Genomic DNA, 25,037 nt, shown 5'->3' with positions numbered 1-25,037 from the left:
TCCAAGTTTGTCAGGGAAAGGCAGGTTTTATTCCAAGTGCTGGAGAGCATAGTCCCTACTCCTCCCCCAGAATGACGTCAGAGCAGAGGGATGAGAGCCCAGGACACAGGAGCAGCTCAGAGCAGGAAGGGGATGATGGGCATGCGCAGGGGCGGGTAGTCTCGGAACTCTTTCAGGTAGCTGCGGTGCTTGCCCTTGGCCCAGATGGTCATCTGAGTGAAGCCCACCAGGGAGAAAAGGGCCACTGTGGGGCAGAACAGGAGCGTCAGGGAGGGGCTGCAGAGCCCTAGTGGGCTGGGCCCCGAGGAGCAAGGGACAGTGGGCTCACCTGGGAGACACTGTGTCATGATGGCAAAGCCAATCCAGGACCCCACCTGTGGGGAAAGTGGTCAGGGGTGAGGGTGAGCAATGCCTGCTGTTCTGCAGAGGCCTCGTCACCACCCCCCCCCGGGGCCAACTCTTCCCCCCAACCCTTTCAGAGCGAGGAGGTGGAGACCAAACTCCAGTGCCAGAGAGGCCTTGAGTAAACAGGAACCTTATGAAACTGCCCCCAGCCCCGTAGAGATGCCTTAACCACGCCCCAACACCCAGAAAGCCCAGCTTTTCCATCCCCATATGCTCCAAATGGCTAAAGCAGTTACGGAGCCAGGCACCTCTATTAGGGGCTGGCCCCCTCCATGTGGGTGGGACCCCAGCCCCTAGAGGGAGAGGAGAGGAGAGCAGGGCAGACCCTCACCTCGTAGGTATAGTTGGGACAGGACACCAGCAGGAAGAGCCAGGTGAAGGGGTTCTTGGTAGGGTAGGGGATCTTCCTGGTTTTGGACCCTGGCAGGCAGGACAGGAGGGTCAAGTGAGACCCTCTCGAGCAGCCCGCTCACCACCACCCTTTGCCTGGGACAGGCCACTCACCAGCCGGCCGCAGGTCCCGCAGAGCCATGTGGATGGAGAAGTTGCCAAGCTGGCAGATCTGTTGGAGCGGCAGGGTCAGCCCGGAGCCCCCCAGACTCCCCACCCCATTCCCCCTCCTCCCGGCCTGCTTACCACGAAGATGGCGAGCGCCAGTTTCACCTGCTGAGCTCCGTAGGCTGAAGGGGAAGCGGAGAAGGGAGGCATATGAGGGGAGAGCCCGGTGGGGTGGGAGGCTCACAGGGTGGGGCAGGGCAGGTCCAAGGCCACTTACTGGGGGGTGTGTAGAGAGGGTGGTTGATGTAATAGGCCATCCAGGCAGCGAAGCCCCAGTAGTAGGTGCAGTTCTGGAAGCAAGCAGGGCTGGGATGAGGCCTGGCCCAGCAGAGGGTGGGACAGGACATGTCCCACAGCAGGGAGCGGGGGGTGGGGAGTACCCCAGGGCACTCACCTTGAAGATGTTGCGCAAGGGCATGGTGCCGTGGGAGAAGCGGTGCACGAAGAGCGTCTCCAGCAGACGCTTGACGTAGTGGAATGAGTGGCAGATGCAGGCGAGGCTGGGGGGGGCGGGGAGCTGGCTCAGCTGGGGCAGGTCCAGCAGGCCTTTCCCCCCTCCCCCACTGCCCCCTTCCACCTGACCCCACTCACTGCACCACTGTGTGCCGGCTGGACGTGAAGTCGTATTTGTGGCCATAGATGAAGGGCACCCGGAAGTAGAAGAGCAGGTAGATGAAGAGGGGCCCTGCGTACTCGGTCAGGAAGACCTGAGGGTATGGGGAGCAGGTGAGTCACCCCAACGTGGCTGACAGAAGAGGAGGCCACGAACAGGTCTGGGACTCACCGTCACCCAGCTGATCTGGGCCCCTAGGTCCCGGAAGTAGAATGTGGCCGTGGTGCCCACAGGCAGCTTCTGCAGAACATCCTCATCCTTCAGGGACTTGCCCTCTGCAGAGACAGGCCAGGGCTCAGGGCTGCCCAGACCTCTGCCCACCGCCACCCAGGAGCCTAGGGGCAGCCGAGCAGACAGCTGTACTCACTGGGGTCCAAGCGGAGGGACTGGCGGGCAGGGTACCACTGTGGATCTGTGGGGAGAGCAGGGCATCACAGCACACAGCATAGCAGAGCCCAGGGACCCCATGTCTCCAGTCCTGGAACAAGGGCTCTGAAGCCTGTGCCTCCGGGACACAGCTGGAAACAGCCCAGGCAGAGGCAGGATGTTGTCCTTCCGAAAGCCAGCAAGGGCATTCCTGCCAATGGCCACGCAGGGACACCTGCCCCAGGCAAGCCAAAGAAACCTGGGCCACACTGGGGGCATCTCTGCAGAACCCTGGGGGAGAGGAGTGCAGAATCGGGTCCCACCCAGGGGTCATGGATGGCAGCACAAATGGGCCCTGGACTTACGGGTCTTGGTGAAAAGGTTCTTGATCTCGGCAATCGTGGCATGGGGTTCCACCTGGAGGAAGCACAGGCCGCAAAGAAGTTGGGGCAGGGTGGGGTATGATCAAGGACCCTTCCTGATAAGGGGGTTGGACCGGGGGCCTAGGAAGCTGCTATGGGAGGGGGACGGGTGGAGTCCAAACACCCCTCCCCCACATGGCCGAAAGGAACAGCAAGGGCCCTACCAGAGTGGGGTAACTGTAGGCCTGAGGCTTGGTTTTACCAAAGGCGGCCAGGATACCCCTGCTTCACCGGGCCTGCTTCTCTGCTTCTCCTCCTCACTCCACCCACACCCACTTTCCCTCAGAAAGAAGGCCTCTAGGGACCAGAACTCCTTGCGGCAGGTCTCAGAACTCCCGCCTTCTTCCCAGGCCCCAAAGCCCTACAGGGTCCACCAAGGCTGCTTCGCCTCCTCCCACCAGGAGCCAGCTCCTGGACACACCCAAGGGCCATCGATGCCCACTCCACCCCAAGCTGGCAGCAACAGGCCTGGGGACAGTGTCCCTTGTATGCCTGAGGAGCAGGTGGGGAGTCAAAACACAGGTTGGAGGGGCACAAAGGGTCCAGCTGGACAGCTCCCATCTCAGAACCAGAAGCCCCAGGAAGGAATAGGGACCCGGGCCCAGTGCCCTTGGCCCAGTACAGCCGGCACCAGGGTCCTACCTTGTCCAGGAAGCAAAGCTTCTCCCGCGTCTTTGCGTCCAAAATCTCCACCTCGAAGAAGAGAACGGCCTTTTTAGGTTTTTTGGTCACTTTGGTGGGTGCGATCCGGGGGAGGCCATTGAGGCCGAGGCTGGGGCCCGGGCCGAGGCCCTGGCTGGCCTCCCGGGCCACCATGCTCATGTTCAGGTCCATGCTGCCCTGTTCTGCCCACCGCAGCCAGCGGCCCCAGCTGCCGGCTGTCAGCCCCCACCGCGGACCTCCCCACGCCAAGCGCTCTGGGCCGGGCCGGGCCGGCGTGATCAAATTCTGCCGCGGTGCTGGAAGGGAGCCCGCGCCTGCCCTGGCACCGCTGCCTTCTGTGCCGCTGTAACCCGAGTGCCCCGCAGCCATGGCCCAGCTAAATATAAAACCGCCCCAGACTCAGCCCCCCAGGAGCCGGGCCACACACCACCTGGGGGCAACCCCTGGGGGCTGGGACCCCTGAAAGTGAGGCTCTCCAGTGGACACAGCTCCAAGGGGGCAGGGAGACCCTGAGGCAGGCACAGAGGCACCTCCCGACTGGGCCCAGTACAGGGTGGATTCAGACACCGGAGGAGGGTGAATGGCCCACAGTCAGCCCGAGCCCCAGCGCCCAGCTCCAGCCCACAGAGTTCACTTGGCTTGGAGAAATCCCAGCTATTTTGAGAATCCGAGAGATAGATCATCCATTTCCCCTTCTGAGCTGTAAGAGACGCTGCGGATTATTTTCCTTGTGCACTTATGTTCCCAGGGAGGTGACAGATTCCGCAGTTATTGGTGCAGATAACCTGTCCCCAAGTATGGAAAGGGTCAGGAAACCAGGAGGTTTCCAGCTAGCATCCTGAGCCTGGACTGATGAGCCCTCGGCCCCTGCCTCCCTGACCTCCCTCTCCACTCATTTCTCACTAGGTCCACCCAGGCCTTGTTCAAGGCCACCTTTGGGGCAGCCTTCCCACTGTATCAACCCAACACAGCACCCCTACCTAGGCCCTAACCCCCACAAAGCCCAGAGCACAGAGCCTGGCCACCCCCCACCCCACTGCTCTGCTTGAGCCCCCAGAGAGTGACCAGTCTGTAGCAGAGCAGTGGGGCAGAGCTGGGCAGGGAGAGAGCCCTCAGGGGAATCTGACCCACTCATCCCTAGCAGGTCAGAGAAGGCACCAGAAGGACCAAGAGGAGCAGTGAACACGTGAACTGCTGGAGCTGGGGGGAGGCCCAGCAATGGCCAGCTGATCGCAAAAGGCCCAAGTGCTCCCGTGGAGGGCTTGGCACAGATGCTATTAGACATGGGGCCATGGCAGACAGGGCTGGGTCTGACCTCAAGTCAGCCACTGGCCAGCAGGTGCTGAGAATCCTTCCCACGCCTAGTAGAGCCTCAGTCAAAGGCAGCATGGGAAAAGGAGCAGGACCAGAAACCCAGGGCAGGGCCCCAGCCAGGGCTCTCTGAGGGCACAGCCCCCATCCACAGCCCAGGCAGAGGGGCCCACTGCAGCCAGCACCCCCAGAAGGAAAGGCTCCCCTTATCCGTCCCCCAATGACAGGAGGTGTGGTGGGCAGCGGACAGGACTGAGTCTGGCCCTGCTGTGCAGTCCCTGGGTGACTAGACCCTCCCTTCTCTGAGCCTCAGCAGGGGGCAGGTAGGAAGGCAAGTATCTCCAGGAGCTGTAAGTCTCACGAGACAATTCGAGTGAAGCACCAGCATGGTGCCTGACAGGGCCCCAAAACCTGGGGCCCTAAGACTGGGCATGAGGAGACCCGGTGGGAAGGGCACAGGCCTGGGTGCAGATCCCAGCCCCACTAGTGGCTGGCAGCATGTCGGCCTATTGGCCCACATACACTATGCCTGCCCCCCACCATGGACAGGAGAGGGCCCAACACCCACCCCTGGCCTATGCAGCCTACTGGTGCCGCACCAGATGGAGGGAGCCCACTGCCAACTGCAGGCTCTGCCCGGCTGTGTGGGCTTGGGGGGCATGTTACTGAGCCCCTCTGAGCCACACAGATAACAAAACCAAACAGAAGGGCCAGAAAAAGAAAATCGGTCCTACTGCCCAGAGTGCCAGGCCCCACCGAGGGGACTTATGGGAAAGGGAAGGGGCACATGCAGAATGTGCCAGAAAGGGCTAGAATAGCAGGGCCTTGGGCAGGCATAGGGCCTGCCCCGTGGCTGCAAGTATATTAATAGTTCCTGGGTCCCAGGGGGGCAGTGCCCACATGCCTTTGGAGCCCGTGTGGGGCGGGAAGGCAGCACTGCGCCTCCTGGGAGAGGAGGCCTCCGAGTTCCTGCTGAACCACTCAATAGCTTAAAATACAACCAGCCCCTCTCCCTGCTGGCCAGCTGCTGGGGGAGGGCTGAAATCCTACCCTCTCCCCCAACCTGGGCACCAGACCAGGGTCCCAGGGAGAGTCGGGGGCCCCCGACTGGCTGCCGGGAGAGGAAGCTGGGTGGCGGGAGGGGTGGCCGGGAGAGGGGCACACTCCCGCAGCCGCAGCCACAGACGCGCCCAGGCCAGTCCCAGGCTGGAGGAGAGGAGACTGCGCCCTCCCAGAGGTAAGTCTGGCCCCTGGGGCGGCACCCAGGGGCCCAACCCACCAGGGTGAGGGCTGCCTCTGCTCAGGGCCACTTTCCTGCCCCCAAATCCCAGGACCCTGCAGCCTTTGCCCTGGAGGAGGTCTGAAAGGCCCTGAGGGGTGAGGGGAAGTGCGACACAGGACCTCGCTGTACAATTTCTGCAATTCCCCATACATCTATAATTATTCCAAAATAAAAAGTGAAATAAGTTATGCTAGGTGGCCAAAAAAAAAAAAAAGAAAAGAAAAAGAAAAAAGTTATGCTGAGTAAAAGAAGGCAGACACAGAGTCACACATTTATGTAAAGTGTCCAGAATCGGCAGACACAAGGAGACAGAAAGACTGCGTTGCCAGGGGCTAGGAAGAGGGCAGTGAGGAAAGTTGCCTAACGAGAACCTGGTATCTTTTAGGGATGACAGAAATATTCTGCAACTAAATCGAGATGGTGGCTGCAGCGGGGCAACCGACTGTGAATATACTAGATGCTGCTGAACTATTTTCACTTTTAACTGGTTAATTTTATGTGAATTTCACCTCAATCATTTTTAAGAGGAGGGCTAACAAACAGGCCCCAATTACCCATCTAAAAACAGGTCCCAGGGCAGGGAGCAGCAAGGGTTCCTCACCCACATCCACCCACCCCTACACCGAGGGCCGAAACATAGAGGACCTGGTCCTGTGCTTCCCAGGCTCCAGTCCCAGAGCTTACCCGCGCACCGCACCCCTCTCCACCCTACTGCCAACCCACCCCCCGCCCTGTGCTGAGCATACCTCCCATGTCCTATGCTTCTCTCTCCCTCCCCCGGCTCCCTCGCTCTCTCTCACACACACACATACTCGCCTGCCAGGCCTGACGCCAGCCTGGGATGGGAACCCAGGGTAGGCCTAGCCCAAGTCAGAGTGTACAGGCAACTGCCAAGCACAGCCCTTAGGCAGAGTTCCTGAGCACAAAAGGGAAGGTAGCGGGCCCAAATCTCATCCCTGGGGAGAAGATAGGCCAGGGGAAAGGAGGAGAGATCTGCCCTCCTAAGAGAGCTAGAGGCAGGGCTAACTAGGAGGGGTATTACATTTGATAGATGGGTGAGGAGGGTCACTGGCCCAAGGTCCCAGCACTGACCACGAGCAAGGGGTGTGGCTCCAAAGCCTCAGGCACAATGGACACAGAGGACAAGGATAGGGCAAACGTGCTGGCCTGAGACACGGGAGCGTGGCTCTGTGATGACAGTTCCACTAGCCTGGGAGGAATTCTCACCCAGGCGCCTGAGATTCCAGGGTCCAGCCAAGAGCAACTCGTGGCATGCCACGAGGTCAGGGCATGGGGGGGTGGGGAGAAGGAGCAGGACAAAGGGTGGGGACACAGCCCACCCTAAAAGAGCCGTGGCGACCAGGCTGCAACCTTCCCCAGCCTGGAGAGGAGCCCTCAGAGCCACTGCTGAGCAGCAGGGCCCATGGCCTTCACTGTCTTCATGGAAATAAAAGATGTTGCAGATCAGCACAGCACTAGCAGAAATGGGGGTGACATTTTCTTAGCCCTGTTCTGAGCCAGTACTAATGCCCAGGGCAAGACTCAGGGATGAACCCCATCTAACAGATGAGAAACCCAGAGCAGTGGGAAAGCAGAGCAGTTATGCAACTACAGGAGAGGCTCAGGGCCTTTGCACATGCTGTTCCCACTACCTGGACTCCTTGCCCCCCAGACCCTACAGGCCTTCTTCCTTCACATCCTCGGGCCTTCAGACAAATTCCCAAGTGAGGTCCTTCCTCAGAATAGCAACTCCCACATACCAGATCCCGAGGGCAAGGATTCTTCTCGATCATTTCCCAGCAACCAGAACAGCCCAGCAAGGAGCTAGGCTCAGTAAACACCTGCATGAGGCAACTGGGCTTGCCCAAGGTCACACACACCAGGACCTAAAGCTCCCTCCCCACTACCCTCTGAGCCAAGGCCCTTCCCTGCTCTGCCTTTACCACAAGCCAAGGAGCCATGCCCACCTTGCCAAACCCCAGAGCAGAAGGGTGGAAGCTACTGCCTGGAGCTCTCCCTATCCTAGGCCAGGACCTAGCTCCAGAGAAGCCTCTGTGAGGCCCACAGACATGCCCCTCCAGTTCCAGCGACCCTGGGGGACCCCACATTCTACAGCTGGACCCTCCTCCCAGGCTCTGGGGCACTGCTCACCAAGGGAAAGGGTCAGTAACCAAGCCAGCTCTAGCTCCTGGGGAACCCTGCTGTCTTTCTTCACCAGCAATCCCAACACAGAAGGGAATCCACGCTGACAGGCTCTACATGGCCTGGGCCCTGAGAGGCACTACCACAGGCCCAATGGCCCCCTCACAAGGAAGGCTCAAGGGTCTTCTTGGCCATTAGCACATTCCCCAGGCTCTGAGGTCAAAAAGACACACCTATTTCCTGGCTGTGTGGCTTTGGACAAGTTATTCAACCTCTCTAAGCCTCCATTTTCTCATTTATAAAGTGGGCTGCCCCCACCTGCCATCTCACAGGATTACTATAAGATTTACAAAGCTACTAACAACCAAAAAAAAGTACATAAACTCGCCCAGCCTAAAAGTCATCCTGTGAAGAATAAATAGTACTAGACCAATACTGGCAAATAGTACAGGCAAATAATCCTGACCAGGCCATGAAGGGGCCCAACCACAGGACTCCAAGGTCAGAGAGGTGGTGTGATAATGCTCCATCCAGCTGGTGACAGTATCTGGGAACCCTAACTATAGCAAGACCCCAGAGCGGGAGAGGGGCGGGGCTGCAGTGCTGTCCCTACTATGGTTCCCAAGCTGAGCTGTGGAGGCGGCCCTGCTCTCCACTGCCCCCTTGTGGCCGTGGACTCCACTCCCACCTGCCGGAAGACAGCCCCGCCTTGGCAACTCCAGGGCAGGATGGGGGCAGGATGGGACCAGGACAGGACCAAGAGAGGGAGCACTAGTTAGGGCTCTGCCACCTACTAGCTAAGAGGGTCTTGGCAGCCACTGTCCCACATCCATTCATTCCTGCCTCCCTTCCTCCCACATCTCAGGCACTGCAGTGAACAAAACCAAGCTCATGCCTTCACAGGACGGCCCCCCAGACTGTGCATGCTGTGGGGGAGAGGGGACAGACAACAGTGACATGTTCTGTCACCAACAGTTGTGGAGAAAAGCAGAATGGAGCAGGGGATCCAGGGTGGGGGGAGGAAGACCAATTTCCACAGCGGTCAGGGAAAGCTTCCCTGAGGAAAGGGCATCTGAGCAAAGGCCAGTGGACGTGAGGGAACAAACTGTGCACACCAGGCAGAGGGAACACCAAGTACAAAGGCCCTGTGGCTGGGCCGTGCTTAGCACGTCTAGGAGCAGGAAGGCCCAGGTGGCCAGAACTGAGTGAGCAAGAGAAAGTAGAACATGAAGCCATGGAAGGGATGGGGCAGGTCACAAAGGGCCTTGTGGGCCACAGGGAGGGCTCTGGCTTTTACCCAGAGTGAGGTGGGTGCCAGGGAGGGTTTGTGAATAGAGGAAGGAGGGGATCAGGTACTCGCAGGCACCCCCTGGGAATTGGCAATAATGTGGACGGGAGCAGGGAAGTGGCAAAGGGGGAGTGAAAAGTGCTGGAGTCTGGACAGACTGTAAAGGCAGAAGCACAGGGTCTGCTGATGATCTGAAGGGGAACAGGGGGGAGGCTGAAGTTTCTGACCTGAGCCCCAGAAGGAGGGGCAGTGGGAGGAGTAGGCACCACCCGAGCCCATGTGTGAAGAGCCAAGTTTTGCAAATCCTGCTCCTGCAGGAGCTGGGGAACCCAGGCACACAGGGCCCAGGCACCACTGCCCACACGGCCTGCAGCCCAGGAGGAGATCAGTGTCCCTCAGTCAAGCCTCAGTGTCCCCATCCCTACCAACACAGCCAGGCCCACTGCTCCCCAGTCCCCTCCCATCTGCGAACAAGACTCAGAGGCCTCAGGGCAGAGTCCACATCCCATGGCCCCTTGGAACAAGGGGCAGGCACAGGCCTGAGGGTCGCCTTGGCTTCCAGATCGCCCTCATCTACTCCCACTTACACACCTGAAACTTCTGTGCCTCCTAAGATGGGACTTGCCCAACAGGTCTGTGTCAAGAACAGCAGGCCTGGAGCTGCAGCAGCCTCGTAGGCCCCTCCCCTCATCCTCCCCTTCAAACTGCACAGCGGCCGAGGAAGCAGGGGCTGTGAGCGCTACTTCTTAGACGAGGAAGCTGAGTTCCAAAGGGTGAGGGGCACACCCACCTCAGCCCAGATGCACACTCCTGTGTATTCAAGGAAGGCCAGTGCCTGCCACAAACAGGCCTCTGGGGCCACACCCCCACCCAGCATACACTCTGCAGGGGCCCCGCGGAGAGATGGCACGAGGCAGCACACCCTGCCTCCAGCAGGCTCTCTGGGACCCCACAGGGGTCTGCCTGCCAGGAAAGGGCCATGCATCTGGGCCATCTTGTGCGAGGCGGCCAGGGCTGTGAGGGAGTGTGCGCCCTGGTGGGTGACATCTCCTGGGCCCAGGGCACAAGAGGGGTGCTGTGGGTGCAAGCCCTGCTTAGTGCAACTTAGGACTCTAGGCAAAGATGCAAAGGTCCTGACAGGTCCTTCAGCTGACTGGCCCAGGCACTCATGGCCCCCACAGACCCCCACTCAGGGTCCAAGGGCTGCTGCACCCAGAGGACGGAGGTCCAGCCTCAAGCAGCAGGGCACCCAGCCCACTCACCCATTTCACAGATGCAGAGGCTTGGACACATTTGCCTGGACTCAGCAACTCGAGACTTGCAGCTCATTTTCCCTCCCACTTTCCAGAAATATCAAAGTCACACTGTTCATGCCAGGGTAGCTGAGAAGACCCTGGGCTCAGCTGCCAAGAAGCCAGCACAGGCCATACCTGCTCCGCCAGAAATACCTCCTTCCCCAGTGGCCTCAGCTCATGACCCCATTTCTGAGGTGCACAGGGCGGCTGCACCAGCCTCTCCAATGTGCCCTGGTAGGAACAGAGCATCACCAAGGCTGGGAAAGGCTGGGAGACCCTGACCCACTCCCAGGCCCTCAACCAGCCAGTTTCCATCTCCCACCCTCACTGGCCAGACAAGAGGAGTCAGTGTGTGACTGCCAACATCCCTAGGCTCTGGGATGGGGGCCAAGAGAAGCTGGCAGAGCCCCATGCAGCCCAGCAGCATCCTGGAGAGCATTCTCTGGGTGCTTGTGTGACCCCAGGTTGGTCGCTGCAACCACACAAAGCCCCACCTGAAGGGGACACTGAACCAACATGGCAGGGACTCGATCTCAGGCCTGTTGACCAGCTGCTCACTGGCCCCCACAGCCCACGCAGCTCCCTGAGCCGGCACGGGCCGCATCTCTCCGGCCTCCAGGGAGTGCTGTCCCATCCAGAGCAGAGCTGCTGGGGCCTGTGCCATCTGGAAGTGCCTCTGGAGTAACGTCTATCAGATGCCTACTTGTGCCAAGGACTACGCAAAGACCTTCACGTGCATAGCACACCTAGCCTCACACGGTCTGAAAGCTAAGGACTGTGACCCCCATTAGGCAGCTCAGAAACAAGTGGGCCCTCCCCCAAGGCACAGAGCCAGGAAGTGCCAGAGCCAGTGCCAACCCGCCTGCTTGGGCCCAGAGCCCCCACTCACCGGCACGATGTAATACCACGGCCACACTGAAGAGCAGGGTTAACTGCTAACAGGGGAAAGGGGGAGAGGGGCCCCTGGATCTGATTATCTGAAAGGCACCCCCCTCCCTGCTGACACTCCAACTCCAGCACACTAGTCTTGGAAGGTCCAGACCCTACAGAACATGCCACCTCCACCAGGAGTGCCCCCACAGGGACCCCAAGGGTTGAGACTGCTCCTCCCCAGGCCTCAGCCTCCCGTGGCCCCAGCACACTCAGGGTACCAAGGCAAAAGGCCTGTCACCTTCTAACATCTCAGGGAAGGGCCCAGGCAGGCTCAGCAGCTGTCTTAATGCTTCCCGCACGGTTTCCTGTGGTGGGCAGAGGCCATCAGGGATGGAAAAGCAAGGCCTAGGAGGGAGCAGTTCCCAACACTGAGCAAGACATAGTTCTGCAGAGGCCCAAGGCAGCCCAGCCTTCCCTGACTGAGACTTGGCTTCTCCATCTGGTCAGTGGGAATGTGAGAAAGAGGACCTCACACAGATGAGTCTCGTGGCACATGTGGCAGAAGCTCTGCCCCACGGTCCAGAACCCTGCCCGCTCATGTGACTCGGCTGAGGAGCGCTGGCCGGGGCAACCTAGGAGCAGCACAGGGTCTCCGACGGGGGAGCCGGCGCCCACAGCTTCAAAAGCTCCCAGGTGACTGATGGGGACAGCCACCTCAAGCAGGCCTGCCTTCCTCAAACAGGCCCTGCCCCCTGGAAGAAGCCTAACATCAATCCCTTGAGGGACTCAGCAGGCCCGGCCCCTTCCAGTAGGGCCCCAGCCTTTTCCCATAGTGGCTCCCCAACCCCTCCTTGCCCCGCCCCCTGGGGCTGGGAACACCAAGCCCCCAGCCATCACAAGCTCACACTGACCCTGTCAGACTGCCATTGTTACTCCATTTCATAACACAGGGAGGATGAGGCTCGGGAGTACAAGTCGCCAGCCCAGTGAGCCCCGGCTACAAGCTCCAGCGGCAGGACCCCATCTGTGTTTGCGCCCTAGAACTGAACGCTCTTCCTCCAGGGCTGTCCCTGGCCCCAGACCCTCGGGGGATGGCCCAGGTCTGCACCCCTGCACTGCCTGGCCAGTTGAGGTTGGTGACCATGTCTGGTCTCCGCATCTCTTGAGCAGGAAGGTGCCATCAGGCCTAGAGGCCGGACGAGGCAGGAGACACAGCCCTGCAGACACAAGCTGATGGGAGCAGCAGGAGGAGTTCATCCAGGCCGACCCCCAACCTGCGTCCAGCACTTCTGGCCCAGTGGGGCAGGCAGGTTAGTCCACCCCGGAAGCTCTTCTGGAAGAGCCCACTCTAGGATCCCCAGGGCCAGCCTTACAAACACAGCCAACAGCTAATGCCCCCTGCGGGCTCACCATGTGCCAGACATATTCTCAACACAAATTATCTCTTTTACTATTAATTTATTTTGGGGAAACTGAGGCTCATTCATTCAGTGCATAAATATTGGCTGAACAGTGCCTACATGTCAGGCACTGTTAAAGGTTCTGGGGATTCAGCTATGGAAAGAGATCTAAATCCTTGCCCATGTGCAAGGGACATTTTTTGGGGGGGACAAAGATAAATAAAGTTACATATAATATTAGAAGATGCCATTGCCCCAGGGAAAGCAGCACAGGAAAAGGGGACAGGCAGTGAGAGGGGAAGGGGGAGTGTGCAGTTTTATATCAAGTGATCACGGAAGGCCTACAGAGGAGACGTTGAGACAAGTCCTGAACGCACTGGAGGAAAGAGCTCCTGAGAAATCTGAGGACAGCATCAGGCAGAGAAAGCGCCTGTGCAAAGGCCCTGAGGTACAGCATTCTTGGTGTGTTCAAGCAACAGTGCAGAGGCCTGTGTGGCTGGAAGGAGTGAGCAAGAAGGGGAATGGGGCAAGGTGGCAGGTTGTGCAGGGTCTCAGAGGCCACATTAAGACTTTGGCTTCTATTTCAAGTGAGATGGGAACGCTGGAGGGCTCTGGGCAGAGCAGGGATATGACCTGACTTATAGAATCCTTCCGGACTATAGGTGAATAGGGTGGAAGCAGGGAGCCCAACAATATCAAACTAAAATAAAAGATGGCTTATACCAAGGGGTCGGCAAACTATGGCCCACGGGCCAATTCTGGCCCACCGCCTGTTTTTGTACAAGCTAAGAGATCTTGACATGTGGAAATTACATGAAATTCCAAGTTCCAGTATCCACAAAGTTGTATCGAACATGGCCACACTCATTGTTTAATGTATCATCTAGAGCTGCTTTTCTCAAAATGATTGAATTGAGAAGATGTCACAGGGGTTGAATGGCCCACACAGGCCAAAAAAATATTTACCATCTGGCCCTTCATGGATAAAGTCTGCCGACCCCAGACATGGGCCGGGGACGGGGGGCGCTGCATTCCAGAAGTACTCTGAAGGCTAAGCTACAGATTTGCTGACTTCAGGACTCCAGGCATGAGAGAACAAGCAGAGTCAAACAGCCTAGGAGTAGGGTGATCAGAAGGCTGGAAGTGCCATTAACAGGAATGGGGAAAAGCAGGTTTGAGGGGGAATCTGGAGCTCAGGTTTGGATATTTAGTCTGAAATACCCATTAACAGCCCCCACGGAGCACTCCAGCTCACTGAGAAAGCACATAAGGCAGAAGTTTGGGGGTGGGGGTCTTCTGGAAGTTCTACAAGGCTTTTCTGTTGACTGAGAAGTTCCCCTTCATGCTCTCAGAAAATGCTTACTGAGCCCCTCGATGTGCTGGGCCAGTGCTAGGTGCTGAGCTTGATGAATGGAAAGACCTATGTGTGACTCCAGGGTGCTGGGATAGAATGGTGGCCACAGCTAAGTGGCCATGTTCCCCCACCGGACCTGCTCATGCTCAGGGGAACAGGGGCAAATCATCTATCACCTAACTCAAGGTCAGGATACACCAGGTGCTGTGAAGAAAAGTAAGCAGGGCAGTGGGCCCAGAGCACCACAGGAGGTGGTCACAGAAAGCCTCTCTAAGGAAGTAAAATTTGAGCCACACCTAGAATGAAGCCAAAGGGAGGACCAGCAAGAGGCTCCCTGTGGGAAGTGCAAAGGCCCTGAGGCAGCACAGTTTGGGAGGACTGTGGAACATGAAAGGGCTGCAGCAGAATGGACTTGAGGGTGAGCAACTGAGGAGAAGGCTGGAGTGGAGGGAGGCCCAGACAAGCACTCTGGGAAGTCGCTGGAGTGCCACAACCTGCTTTGGTTTTGAGAAAGATCCCTCTTGCTGCCAGGGGCAAGTGTGGAAGCAGACACAGCAGTGAGTCTCAGAAACAACCCAGGCCAGAGATCTCAGTGGAGCCTGGACTAGGGCACAGAAGTGCCAAGTAGGGAAAAAGACACTCTGATTCCTGGATCCTGAGACACCACTGACTCAAACCAAGTCGCCAGTTGGGGTTGGGGGCGCGAGGGAGGACTACATAGGAAAATATGAGATGTATACATACACCTCCATCAAAAGATGCAGCCCAACTTAAGGAACTTTTCCTGTTGCACCATGGTATGGAGGGAGGAGAGCAGTAACAAGAGGATGTCAGCAGAGAAGTACAGGGTTTTTGGAATGTTTAACAGGCCTACCTGCATCTTTAAATGGAATGGTGAATTAAGAGGAAAAGCTTGGCTCTGGCAGTTGACAGAGGGGTGTGGGAAGATCCCCCTGGCTGTCTTCCCACCTGCAGCATTACCTGTGAGCACCACCTTGAGCCCTACAGGCCTCTGCTGGCTCCATTCACCCCTCGGGTCAGCAGTAAAATGAAGCAAGGGAGAATGAACCCAGGAGTTCTGTATGCACGTCCTTCCCTGTGCCTTCTCTCTCCAGGGTGCATGTTCCCAGGCCTAGTCAGGGAGACTGGCAATGACTGCACTTCTGTGTGCCATCCACTGACACCCCAGGTGAGCCAGAATGTGGCAGACAGTACAGTCCCTACGCCCACTCCTCAGACCCTGCCTGGGTCTGTTGGTCTGTGGCTTAGCACTATCCATGGGATCCCCACCTTATCCTTACATGAAAACTCAGAATTCAGGTAACTCTGGGACAAAAGGGGGTGGGGGGGGAAGGGTCAAACTCCAGAGTGCCAAAAGATGAGCAGTGAGCAGCTTCATGACCCCAGGCCAGGAGCCCACTGGAACTGCCAGTCCCGAGGAGCAGCCACACACCCAAGCGTGCAAGGGTGTTTGCTCATCATCGGTCTGCGGTGCTGTGGGGGGTGGGGGTGGGGGGCAGTGCATCAGGCGCTTGAGCCTGCCCTGTGCCTTGCTCTGTAGGCCAGGGTCTCTAACAGACATGCGCATCATCACTCGTTCCAAGGTATGCGCTGAAGCCCCCGCCAGGGGCCCAGGCTTACAGAGATCGAGGGGCTCCCACACACAAACTGTCAGTAGGTGCTCAGTGCTACGTGCAGAGAACTGAAACAGGAAAGGCCCCAGGGTGGTGAGTGTGGCCTGGATGGGTCAGGGGGAACTTCTTAGAGGGGACATTCAAGCTGAGCCCTGAATGACCGGGATTCCCAGATGGAAAGGGCAAAGCCACCTCTCCTGAAACACTGGTATTCAGGACAGGGGTTGCACAGCTCAACCCAGCCCTGCCCTGCGGTAGACGGAGGGCGGATCCCCATCCCCAGCCAGGAGATTAGTTCGACTTTAGTCTCTGCAGTAAATAGTATTCAACAACATACTGTTTCAGACTACATGTATCTCCTCAAGAATTCTGATTGATACACCCCCACTCCCCACAAAGAGATATGTTTCCCTAACCCTACCTCCCCCCAACGGGAGTCAGACTCCTGAGGGGTCCTGGGAAACAGCTGCTCCCCACAAGAAGAGTGGAGGCTCCAGCTCTGTGAGCCCCTCAAGCTCAACCTGCTTCCTGATGCTGACATTCCAGTGCCAGTGCTCAACCACCCTCCCCCAAACTCGGCCAACCTGCCCCCACCCCAAAGACAGGAACCATTCCCATGGGCCCCGTCACAAACTGGCATGGCCCCAGCCAGTGTTCCCTGGTCCCTTTAAGAAGGAAAAACAAAGTTAAGAAGGACCCAGACAATGACACAAGCCCTGTAGTCTACAGGGCCCACGTAATGGCCTGGGGACACAGCTTACATAAGAGCCTGGTTCGAGCAGGGACAGGGACAGGGACAGGGCTGTGCCAGCATGCCAGTCACTGTGACCTACTGAGAGGCCCTTTATCCCTCAGAGGGCTGGGAAAGGCTCGCGGCCCATCTCTAACGAACCACGGGACTAGAGGAGGCGGGGTGGGGGAGCCCCAAACACCATCCACCACCCATTAGTCAGTAATAAGGAAAAACTACCCTGTGCATTTACGTAACAAAAACCTAACACAAGGGCCCCTCAAGGACTTAAAAATAAACCGCCCTCCAAAAATTTTAACTCTTAGGCATAATCAACAGAAAAGGGACTTCATCACCATCAGGATAAAGTCCACAGGTCTCTGCCCTGTTGACCTCACCCCTTAACATGGGACACCCACAAAGTCTGGCCTCCAGGCCTCGGCACCTGCTGCCCTTCATCCCTTCCCTAAAAACCTTCTCCTTCGGGCCTCAGCTTAGATGGAAAGACCTTGAGGGCAGAGGCTGTGGCTAGTTCAGCCCAGTATTCCTGGTGCAGGACAGGAGAGAGAAAAACGCCGGAACAAATGAATGAGTAAATGACAGACGGAAGCAGACAAGTGGAACCCCGCAACAGGAGAACACTCGGACCAGCACGACCTACTGGCACCCTGTGCGGCCAGGGGCAGGCCACCGACAGACGCAGCGCCAGCAACTCATGGTGAGAGCGAGTGTGAGGAGGAGCAGGATGACGTGGCTGGGCGGGACCTGCGGCTCGAGGCGAATGGGCCATAAGAAGCCAGCTTCCCCCGATCAGGACCACTAAGGACTGGCTCAGCTCAACCCGTGAGACACAATCCTCAGCCACGTCCCAGCAGCAGCCCCACACTCACCCTCTGGCCCTCCAGGAGCCTGACCACAAGGAGAAGATGCATTCATTCATCCCATCATTCATTCAACAAGGACGCACTGGCCAGATGCTGGGGAAGCTGCAGGAGTGAGACACAAGGAGTCCCTGCCCTCACAGAGCTCACAGCCTGACCGTGAAGTACCCAGATGAAAACGCAACCACAGCCAGAAGGAGAGGAACAGGGTGCTAGGAAAGGGGGCAGAGGTAGGATGGTGCAGGGAGGATGGTCCAGGGAGGCCTCTCTGCATGACTTTGAAGCTGAGCTCTCAACAGTAAGGAGTGACCAGGGAAAAGCAGAGGAAGAGCATTTCTGGCTGAGGAACAGGCATGTGCTCAGGGCAGGAATGTGGCTGCGGGTGTTTGAGGAGATGAAAAACAGAGGTGTAGTGATGAATGAGGACAGCAGGGGACAGAAGGCGCCAAGAAGTCTCTGAGGGATGGTTTTGAGCCACAAGTGCTAAGATCCTCCTACTTACATGGGGGAAGCCCCTGCGGATGCCGCAGGGGGAGGGGAGCGGGGGGGACGGGGCATGGCCGGGCGTGGCAAGAACAGAAGCTGCTGGCTTCTGAGTGAGGAGGCTATGACTGACATCAGACAACCAGGCCCACCTGAAGCACCCACTTCTTGGGATGGTTCTTGGTCACAATAAGGCAAAAAGTGGGTTCTGACTGTGATTCCATTAGGCCAGGGATCTTCCCATAGCGAAAGAGTAGATCGTCCCAAAACGGGACTTCAAGCGTGTGTGACAGCGTGTCGAGACTGATCACGGGCTTCTTCCTCCATCTTCTGGGCACGTTATTTAGCAGGAACCCGTCTCCAGCAGCATGTTCAATGAACCAAGCCTCATGGCCTGTTCACAGGCAAGTTTGAAGTCATTCGAAAGAGGTCACATGCGGAAAGCATTTCAGATAATTTGAATGACCATCTGTCCGATGATTTGTCCTTAACCACCTAATGCTCTGTATCTTGACTGCGGGCCACAAAGTGTGCTGGGCACTTTACACCCCGCAGGTAGCCCTCCGAGATAGAGGTCTTTATTCTGCCTTCTTGGGTGAGAACACAAGCTCAAGCAGGTAAAGTGTCTGTCCCAAGGGCAGACGTGGTGGCCGCCAAAGACCACATGTCCTTCCCAACCACATACTTCATTCTTCCTCAGTGCACAGGCACCAGGGCCCACCCACAGAGAAGCCCACTTTGGTCCAGCAGAAACCCTGGCTATGCCACTCACTGTGGGAGCAAGGGCACTTCGCTTCACTTTTTTGTCATAGTTTCCCCATCTGTCAAACAAGATGAGTCCCTATCTCATATATTTACTATGAGGATTAAATGAGTTAACAAATAAAAAGCACGAAGAATAAGTATTACATTAGTAGTGGCTTGACAACAACGATGATGCTCTGGCTGTCCCTGGGTATTAAAACCTCCTCAGCCGTCACTGGCAACATCAGCTAGAAGGTGTTAAGACAGAGGCTGAACTCAACCAACCAGCCCCAGGTCTCTGGCCAAACCTGTCAGTGAAAGCACAGGGATTCCCAACCAAACCCAACCGTGCTGTTGAGTCCCCTTCTAGCACAGTCCCCACTCAGGGCTGTCAACTCTCCACTTAACCTCTCCTCAGGAACCTGCTATTCAAGAGGCTCAAGGAAGTCCCACCACCCAGCTCGCACCCACACCCACCACTCCCACCACTCAGATCTTCCCACTCACCTCCCCTCCTCTGCCTAGGCCCCGCCCACCCGCCCCCCCCCCCCCCCCCCCCCCCAAGCCCCCCCCCCCCCCGCATACTCCCCCACTCTCCCCACCCCTCCCAACCCCAGGCTCTTGGCCTGAAGCACACCGACAAAAGAAAAGTCTTTAAACTTCTCCGTGGTTTTCCAGGCTTGACAGTACTGATCGAACTCTCACCTCTAGAATTCCAGAGGGGGCAAGTCCATCCAATTTTAGGGCCAAGGCAGAACCTCGGTCAGCATCCCACAGTGTCCCCTCCCATTCTCCCTCCAGGGATGTTCTGTTCTTAGAACAATGGAACAGCCCAGCCCAGCCCTGCCACCAGCAGCCTCTGGAAGCATCAGCAGGGCCAGAAACAAAACAGCCAAACTCAGGGCTAAAGCCCCGCTACATTGCACCTTCATTTGTTTCTCTTACTTGTAAAGTAGAAGTAATACTCGTGCCCACCTGATTCCTCTTCTATGGATGAGGAATCAGACAGACCTGGGTCTGGATCCTGTCTCTACCACGACGTGATCTTGGGGCAAGTTCCCTCACCCTTCTGGGCCTCGGGTCCTTTATCCACAAATGAGGGGACAAAGAGTACCCAACCTCTTAGGTTTCTGGAAGGACACAATAAATGTGACCTGTCCCTGCTATTAATCCAGCAGAATTATCCAGCCCAAGAAGAGGGGATCACAACCAGCATCGCAGCCTATCTGCAAATGCAAAATCAATCCCAAAGGCACTTTCGGAAGGCCTGTTCTTTCGCTGCAGCAGGCAGAAAGGTGTTGAGAGTGAAATGACCAAGCAGTCCCTGTGTCAGAACACTACACCTTTCTGCAGACAGGCACCAAACAAAGTACAAAAGTCAAAGAGACGCACACATTAAAATGGGTTCAAAAGGCCAGAAAACCCTAATTACCCCTCACCTATTCCAAAAGTACACAAGAATTCACAAGAAAAAAAAGTATAAAAAATAGCAGACACCCAAGACCCCATCTCCCAGATTTAATAGATATTTACATTAGATTCCTTTTTCCCCCCAATAAAAGACATAGCTGAAGCCTTCCCCAACCTCTCTCTCCCCAATCCCTCCTTCCCCAAGCAATGGTTCCTCTGTGTAATTCCCACATATTTCTGACCTCTAACTGCAACTTATCCTTTTATTATGTACATATTCACGAACATTACATATAAAGCTCATTTGGTACTTTTTTAAACGTATAGAATCTTTTGCAACTTGCTTTTTTCCACTCAACAGGATGTCTGGAGATCTATTAAAGGACTGGGTAATCAAACAAGATTTTGTTTCATATAATGGAATTGTGCATTTTACGTATACCCTTTCATGATAGATTCCCTGCAATTTCGTAATGTTTTTTAATACTGGCCTTTGCTTTCCCAACTACATAGGTTTCACTTGCCCTCAAGGAGCAGTCACAGAAAGGCTCAAAGAGGATAATCAAGCTGTCCTGGTCACATAATCATTTGCTAAGTGGCAGAGCCAGGATTCCACCCCAGGCCTGTCCAGAGGCCACACACCTATAACACAATGACAGGTCAGTCTACTTTCTCCTTAATATTTCCTCTCCTGCCCAATTTTCTGACTCTAAATAGAGTTCTGGACCAGAACTCTACTTTCAGAACTTTCACACACTTATTCCTGCAGAGAAAGCTGAAACAAAACTTGCCTCAGGCAGGGTACCATGTTGGTCTGGAATTTTTTGCAAAATAAGCACCAACAGAATTACCCTTTTTGTGGGGGTGGAAGATCCTAAATGAGGGCAGCAGGGACTCCCAAGGGGATGAGGCTTCATCTCCATGTACCCAGCTAAAGGGAATGGGCAGTGATCTAAGCTCAAGGAGACTGCGAGGCACTGATCCTCCCAGGAATTAACAGGCTCATTTACAAGATGCAGCAGCTGTTTCTCCAGTTACTACTGGGATCATTACTTTGACCTCCCATCCGCAATGACAAAAACAGCAATAAAAAATATATATCCTGTAGCCTGGGATAAGCAGGATAAGCAGTTCTCCTATCAACCCTGCTCTGAACCCAAGACAATCCCAAGGCCTGCTCTGGCCTTCCAAGGAAACGACTTCAGCCACGTCCCAAGGGTGACCTGTTCTATCTGCTTCATCTCAGTGAGGCTGAAGGGATACTTTTTCCTCCCGGATCACAGAGGGGAGACTGGCAATGATGCTAAACTATAAATGAAACAGCAACAAATCTCCCCTCCAGCTGGAACCCTACCTGCCATAACATCAGACATGAGCCCTCATGAATTCACTGCATGACACCTGACACACCTCATACGGTTCAAGCATCACTTCTATCCTTTGTAAACTGCACCTCATAATCTCGAGGTCTCTCTCAGAGCCACAAAGGTCTTTTGAGGGAGGCTATGCCCTCAATAGACAGGGGGGGTCACTTGGGGTGGATGAGGTGGAAGGATGCATAAGATCCAGAATAGAAATATATTCTTTGATGTAGATCACTGAAACTTTTACTCAAACTGTTAAATGTGAGTGAAAGCACCCCAGCTACTTTTATTGATCTGCAACAAACACCTGGAGTGACACTAATCTGTTTGCTGTGAAACTGGGCCGGGAGACAAGGGCTCCTCCCACACAGAAACTATAGCTATCACCTCAGACACTACTTGGCAAATGTTAGCGAAGAATAATTGAGAACACAGCTAAATACCTAACTTTTTTTTTTCTCCAAGGTCACTTTGGGGATTTTGTTTGTCTGCTTGTTTAATGTCGTTTTTAAACATTTTATTTATTTATTTGACAGACAGAGATCACAAGTAGGCAGAGAGGCAGGCAGAGAGAAGGGGGGGGGGGGAAGCAGGCTCCCCGCTGAGCAGAGAGCCCGATGCGGGACTCGATTCCAGGACCCTGAGATCACGACCCGAGCTGAAGGAAGAGGCTTAACCCACTGAGCTACCCAGGTGCCCTGTTTAATATTTTTTTTAAAGATTTTATCCATTTGTTTATTTATGAGATAGAGTGTGCACATGCAAGAAGGGGGTGCAGAGCAGAGGGAGAAGGACAAGCAGACTTCACGCTGAGCATGAAGCCAGAGGCAGGCAGCCTATCCCACAACCCCGAGATCACAATCTGAGCCAAAACCAAGAATCAGACACCCAACCAAATGAATCACCCAGGTGCCCCTCCAAGGTCACTTTGAACAGTGGGTTTGAAGCTCCACCTTCCTTTTGGGAGGGAAAAGATTTCAGTAAAGTAGAACATGTTCTCCAGTCCAAACCATGGGCCTCAGGCTGTTCTCAGCTTCTGGAACAAAAGTGATGATGTCAAGGGTCCTCAGAGGCTTACTTTATCTGACTGCTAAGTAAGAAAGCTAAAACTACATTTTGCAAAATGTCACATGGATGTTCCATCCTGCATCTTTTGAACTGCAGCTTTTTCTCTAGGATTATAAGAGAGTTTGAGAGGAAAAACTAGATTACAACTTTATTCTATAACCACAGAGTTGAATGGGACATCAGAGACTATTGAATTCTACCTCCTCATTCTTGGTATTATGTCAAAAATGAGTGAGAACTTCTGGGATAAATGTTTCAAAGATTCTGGGTAAATTACTAAAAATAATAATTATAAAAGGGACAAACCAGGTAGTGGTATTCAACTTGTAAATAAAAACAGGGAATCTCTTTCACTTATATGTGAGACTATTAATGTGGTCAACTTCACAGAGACAGAAAGCAATATGGTGTGGGTGCCTGAATGGCTCAGTCCGTTAAGCGTCCAACTCCTGATCTCAGCTCAGGTATTGATCTCAGGGTCACAAGTTCAAGTCCAGTACTGGGCTCCATGCTGGGTGTGGAACCTACCCCCCCCCAAAAAAAAAAAAAAAAAAAAGGAAGGAGGGAAGGGGAAAAAAAAGAAAAAGAAAGCAGTATGGTGGTTGCAGAGGTTGTGCAGAATGCGGAATAAGGAATTACTGTTTAAATGGGACAAAGTTTCAGTTTTGCAAAATCAAAAGGAAAGAATTCTGAAACTGTATAGATGGTGAGGGTTGCACAACAATGTGAAGGTACTTAATGCCACTGAACAGGACACTTACAATGAATGATTAGATGGTAAATTTGGTATTATGTGTATTTTGCGACGGTTTTTTAAATTGAGGAGAGAAAAAAGATTATCTCTACCTGCTAACTTTCATTTGAGAACCAGCATGGCCTAGGAGCTGGCAACTAAGACTCTGGAGTCCTGAATTCATCTCTCTGTTCTGCATTTACCATCTGGGGGCCTTTGGGCAAATCGTTCGACATCTCTGAGACTATTTCTTCACCTATACAAATGGCAATAGTAACAGCCTCCAATTTCAGAGGCCTGTGAGAATAACAAAATAAAGTAACAGAATCTCGTAGCACAAGAATAATCCCAAACTGAATTATTATTATGCGTTTAAATAACAGTTCATTACTTAATGTTACTTAAAAGTCAGTAATGATCAAATAATTAAGTTATTAATATTATATTATTAGTTAGGTCGCTAGGCGCATCAGAAGACTTCGTTTTAAGGGGGAAAAGAAGCCCAAGTTAGGAGTCAGAAGACCTGGGCTTCCAGGATGGCTGTGGCCGTGAGATTTCTCCCTGGTGCAGGGGTTGACTGAGATGATCTCTTAGATTACCAAAGAGCAAGATCAGCTTTGCTGCTCGGCGGGGGCCAGACCCGGAACTGCACCTCCCTCACCGCCTAAACTTCTCGGGGACGTCCAGATCGAGGGAAGGGGTCCAAAGTTCGTGCCGGAGAAGGGTGACTGCAAAGCCCCTTCCTAACTAAACCTGAGGAGATGGCATGGTGCAAGCTTGTACAACACACCCACGAATCGGGAGCAAGCGTCCCGTACTTTGTTCCTCCCCTGCCAAGTCTGTCCCACCCCGCTGGGCGAGCTGCAAGGAACCTGCCAGTCTCCCGGATCCTGCAGAGACCCCCAAGAAAAAGAAACCCCAAAAGAGCCTGGGTTGCAGAATTATAAATACCCTTTTGCACATGCGCACTGCAATTTACGAGTGGCCCGGGGCACAACGCGCGCCCATTGCGCCTGCGCCGTCCCGGTCGCCCTTTGGGGCACAAGGAGCAGAAAGGGGGTCCCATGGTCCCGCGAAGAAGAAAAAGGAATTAATCTGCGGCGGCCGCTCAGTGCGGGTTTCCTCGTTCCTTACCTCATAGTGCTTCATGGTTCCCTCACACAGCCCCTACTGCGCCTGCTGCCGCTGCTGACTACCTGCGCGCAACAAGGAACACACTCCTCCACGCGCTCGCGACGGCCGCGCGACACTAACCTCGGTTCTGCGTCGGCCCCGCCCCCCTGCCGCGCGCGCCCCTAACAGCCAATCAGCGCGCGGGGAGCTCACCTTCGACCCCGCCCCGTGAGGCTGGTCTTGAGCAAGAACTAGCCGCTCTCGCCATAAGGCTGGCCAACCAGCTTGCGGAACACACCGAGGGGGAGGAGCGCAGGCCCGACGGGGACGAGCAGAAAGGTTGCTTGGCCACCCACCAATCAAAATGGGGCCCCGGAGCCGCGCGCCCCTTCCCCGCCCCTTGGTGGCGTCGCTGTGGAAACCAAGGGAAGCGACGGTTACCTTACAGCTGGGGGCGGGAGCAAAAAGTTGAGTGACAGGGAGGACAGCATCCGCATGGCGGGGGGAACGACTGTGTGAATTCCCAGGTGGGCAGCCCCCTAGATTATGGGGAGCAACCTGAAAGGGCTAGGTGCTGGGGGCGTGTGCTGGGGCGCCTGGATGGAGAGGCCTCTCCGGCGAGGGGACCCCCATCTGCCATGAATGGGAGGGAAAGAAAGGGGACATGTATGACGAAAAGCCCCCGGGGGATCCCCCAACTTACAAACTGAGTCCTCGCCCCATTCTGGGGGGTGCAAGCCCAGCCCCGTAGGCCAGGAGCCCACACCTGTCTACCTGTGCTATCCAGTATGGTCACCACTGGCCATGCGTCTAGTGAGCCCTAGAAACGTGGCTGGTACAAATCAAGATGTGCTGTAAAGGTAAAACACGCACCGATTTCAAAGACTTAGTATAAAAAGGAGAAT

At 55.3% G+C, this 25,037-nt stretch overlaps 1 protein-coding gene and 1 pseudogene across 1 annotated transcript; one reads left to right on the top strand and one right to left on the bottom strand.

The window, feature by feature from the left end:
- Positions 1 to 6: 6 nt before the first annotated feature.
- Positions 7 to 24,274, bottom strand: TECR (trans-2,3-enoyl-CoA reductase). Its single transcript, XM_032835928.1, has 14 exons — positions 24,154 to 24,274; positions 3,007 to 3,057; positions 2,308 to 2,359; positions 1,944 to 1,988; positions 1,748 to 1,851; positions 1,555 to 1,670; positions 1,358 to 1,463; positions 1,181 to 1,253; positions 1,042 to 1,085; positions 910 to 967; positions 737 to 825; positions 329 to 374; positions 116 to 244; positions 7 to 76 (listed from the first exon to the last, which is right to left on the bottom strand). The coding sequence occupies exons 1-13, from the start codon at positions 24,166 to 24,168 to the stop codon at positions 117 to 119; spliced, it is 927 nt and encodes a 308-aa protein (XP_032691819.1). The 5' UTR covers positions 24,169 to 24,274; the 3' UTR covers positions 7 to 76; position 116.
- On the top strand, positions 2,874 to 4,153 carry LOC116854207 (annotated as a pseudogene).
- Positions 24,275 to 25,037: the final 763 nt, after the last annotated feature.

The sequence above is a fragment of the Lontra canadensis genome, unplaced genomic scaffold, assembly GCF_010015895.1.
Source record: "Lontra canadensis isolate GAN:19392208 unplaced genomic scaffold, GSC_riverotter_1.0 scaffold88, whole genome shotgun sequence".
Classification (NCBI taxonomy): domain Eukaryota; kingdom Metazoa; phylum Chordata; class Mammalia; order Carnivora; family Mustelidae; genus Lontra; species Lontra canadensis.
The sequence above is the reverse complement of the archived record's forward strand: the minus strand, read 5'-3'. Positions and strand labels throughout refer to the sequence as shown.

What these genes read in the sequence shown, in the direction of transcription:
- TECR (XM_032835928.1), bottom strand. An exon ending in GTCCCTCCGCTTGGACCCCA is followed by an intron (nt 1,852 to 1,943) that starts GTGAGTACAGCT and finishes CTGTCTCTGCAG; the next exon opens with AGGGCAAGTCCCTGAAGGAT. An exon ending in CCTTGCGCAACATCTTCAAG is followed by an intron (nt 1,254 to 1,357) that starts GTGAGTGCCCTG and finishes GCTTGCTTCCAG; the next exon opens with AACTGCACCTACTACTGGGG.